This window comes from Alligator sinensis, unplaced genomic scaffold, assembly GCF_000455745.1.
Source record: "Alligator sinensis unplaced genomic scaffold, ASM45574v1 scaffold278_1, whole genome shotgun sequence".
Classification (NCBI taxonomy): Eukaryota; Metazoa; Chordata; order Crocodylia; family Alligatoridae; genus Alligator; species Alligator sinensis.
The window spans coordinates 578429-580400 of record NW_005841952.1 but is presented as its reverse complement, the minus strand read 5'-3'; the positions used below and the strand labels follow the sequence as shown (position 1 = coordinate 580400).

The 1972-nt window shown below is 51.8% G+C and overlaps 1 protein-coding gene across 1 annotated transcript in view; it reads left to right on the top strand.

Moving 5' to 3' along the window:
* Nucleotides 1–924: 924 nt before the first annotated feature.
* TRIM29 (tripartite motif containing 29) overlaps nt 925–1972 on the top strand; it is a 27529-nt gene continuing 26481 nt past the window's right edge. Inside the window, exon 1 of the mRNA XM_025200010.1 lies at nt 925–1972. Within this exon, the coding sequence (XP_025055795.1) occupies nt 1153–1972 (820 nt within the window). The 5' untranslated portion in view covers nt 925–1152.

The window sequence follows — 1972 nt, the reverse complement described above, 5'->3', positions numbered from 1 at the left end:
ACATAGGGAAGAGAGACAAAGCGTCTCCAAATCCCCATTCCTTTTATTTCAATTAAATATTTTTCTTAAGTTTCATTTGGGTAAAAAGGTGAAAATTAAACAGGAAAAAAATGCTCAACCCTTTAAATGATTAATCTTTTCAATTCGCCCTGCAAAGTGTTTCCAGTCGCGACCATCAAGGTCTGAAACACGGCACATCTAGTCACCATCCAGACCCACTGCAAAGCCCTTTTATTGGGGTGAATATGGGTGGCAAGCTGGTATATATGGAAGAGAGAGTCTTCTCCATGACTGCAATGCAATAAGGTGGACGGGGGCTTTTAAGGTCTGTTGGTCACATGATCGACGGTCACATATTCCATTGAAAAGTAAGTGGCCACCATGCTTTGGTTCATGTTTACTCTGTTTCTCCCACGTCCTCCTGGCTGCTAAGTTCATCGCTGGGACACCTAAAACTGTGGACGGCTCCGACTTGAATCATACCAACATTTCAAGTGCGTGACAAGGGTCAATCACACGCAGCGTGATCCATTCCCCTTCCCCTCCCTCCACCGCTCAGCGTGCTGAACCTTGGAGATCCCAGCTTAATGCATGTTATTCTCCATATTCATTTTAATTATGGCCCTAATTATTTTTGGGCATGGGCATGACCCACTTACCAAGCCCATGTTGTGGATCTCACGCCTGCCAACCCTGCCTACCTCTCCACTCCCGACGGCGAGAAGCAATTAGGGACGACACAAGCGGCAGAACTGGTTGCTGTGGCTTAATGAAAGTTATTTTTTTTAAATCCCCATGTGTATAAACAACCCTTCCCCCTCGCCAAAAACCTGGTTAGACAGGTAGGTTCCTGGGTGGGGACTGCATGAAATAATTGCCAGCACAGCTGTAAAGTCTCATCTTTTGGTTACGTCTCTCTCTGCCTCAACCCAGCACAATTCAGGTGTTCTCCTCCCCCTCCCAGTACGTCCAGGTGTGTCATTTAGCAGAGCCTTGCCTCCAATCCACCTCCCTTCCTTGCGGAGAGACAACTGGCAAGGTTAATTCAGAGAGAAGAGCCAGTGGAGAGAGCTACCCTCTTCTCAGGGGCTGAGGAAGGAGCGAGGGTGAGAGAACAAGCGGTGGAGAAGAGCCAGCTTGGTCTGCCGTGCAATGGAAACGGGGAGTGCAGCCAGGACAAATGGCACCGCTGTGAAACAAGAGGATGCGAAGAGCCCATCCAGCCCGAAGAAAAATGGAGAGGAAGCCAAGAAGCCCACCAGCCCCAGCAGGGGAGAGGAGACGGTGAAGAGCACTGGGGGCTTGTCTCTGGAGACAGGGCAAGTGAAGAGCTCTCTCTTCCCTGGCGGGGAATGGAAGAGGCCCATCATCCAGCTGGTGGAGTCTGCCGATGAGAAGCGGTCGAGCTACTTCAGCATGGACTCGGGGGATGCCAAGAAGTTGCCGTACTCGGGAGTGCAGCTGGGAGACTTCAAGAAGCCCCCGTTCTCATTCACAGAAAAGGGGGACTTCAAGAAACCCTTCCTGGCAGCAGAGCTGAAGAAGAACTTCTTGGCCACTGATGGGGAAGGAAGGAAGCCACTGTTTCCTAGCTCGCAGTTTGGGGACCTGAAGAAGCCGTCTCTCCCTTTTGTAGAGACTGGGGACCTGAGGAAACTAAACTTCAACAGGCCTGAGCGTGTGGCCGGGTCAAGGCCCAGGGTGAAGCTGGAAGATGTCTTGTGCGACTCCTGCATCGACAACAAGCAGAAGGCCGTGAAGTCCTGCCTGGTGTGCCAGGCTTCCTTCTGCGACCTGCATCTCAAGCCCCATCTGGAGGGCGCCGCTTTCCGGGATCACCAGCTGCTGGACCCCATCAGGGACTTTGAGGCGAGGAAGTGCCCGGTGCATGGGAAGACCATGGAGCTGTTTTGTCAGACAGACCAGATGTGCATCTGCTACCTCTGCATGTTCCAGGAGCACAAGAACCACA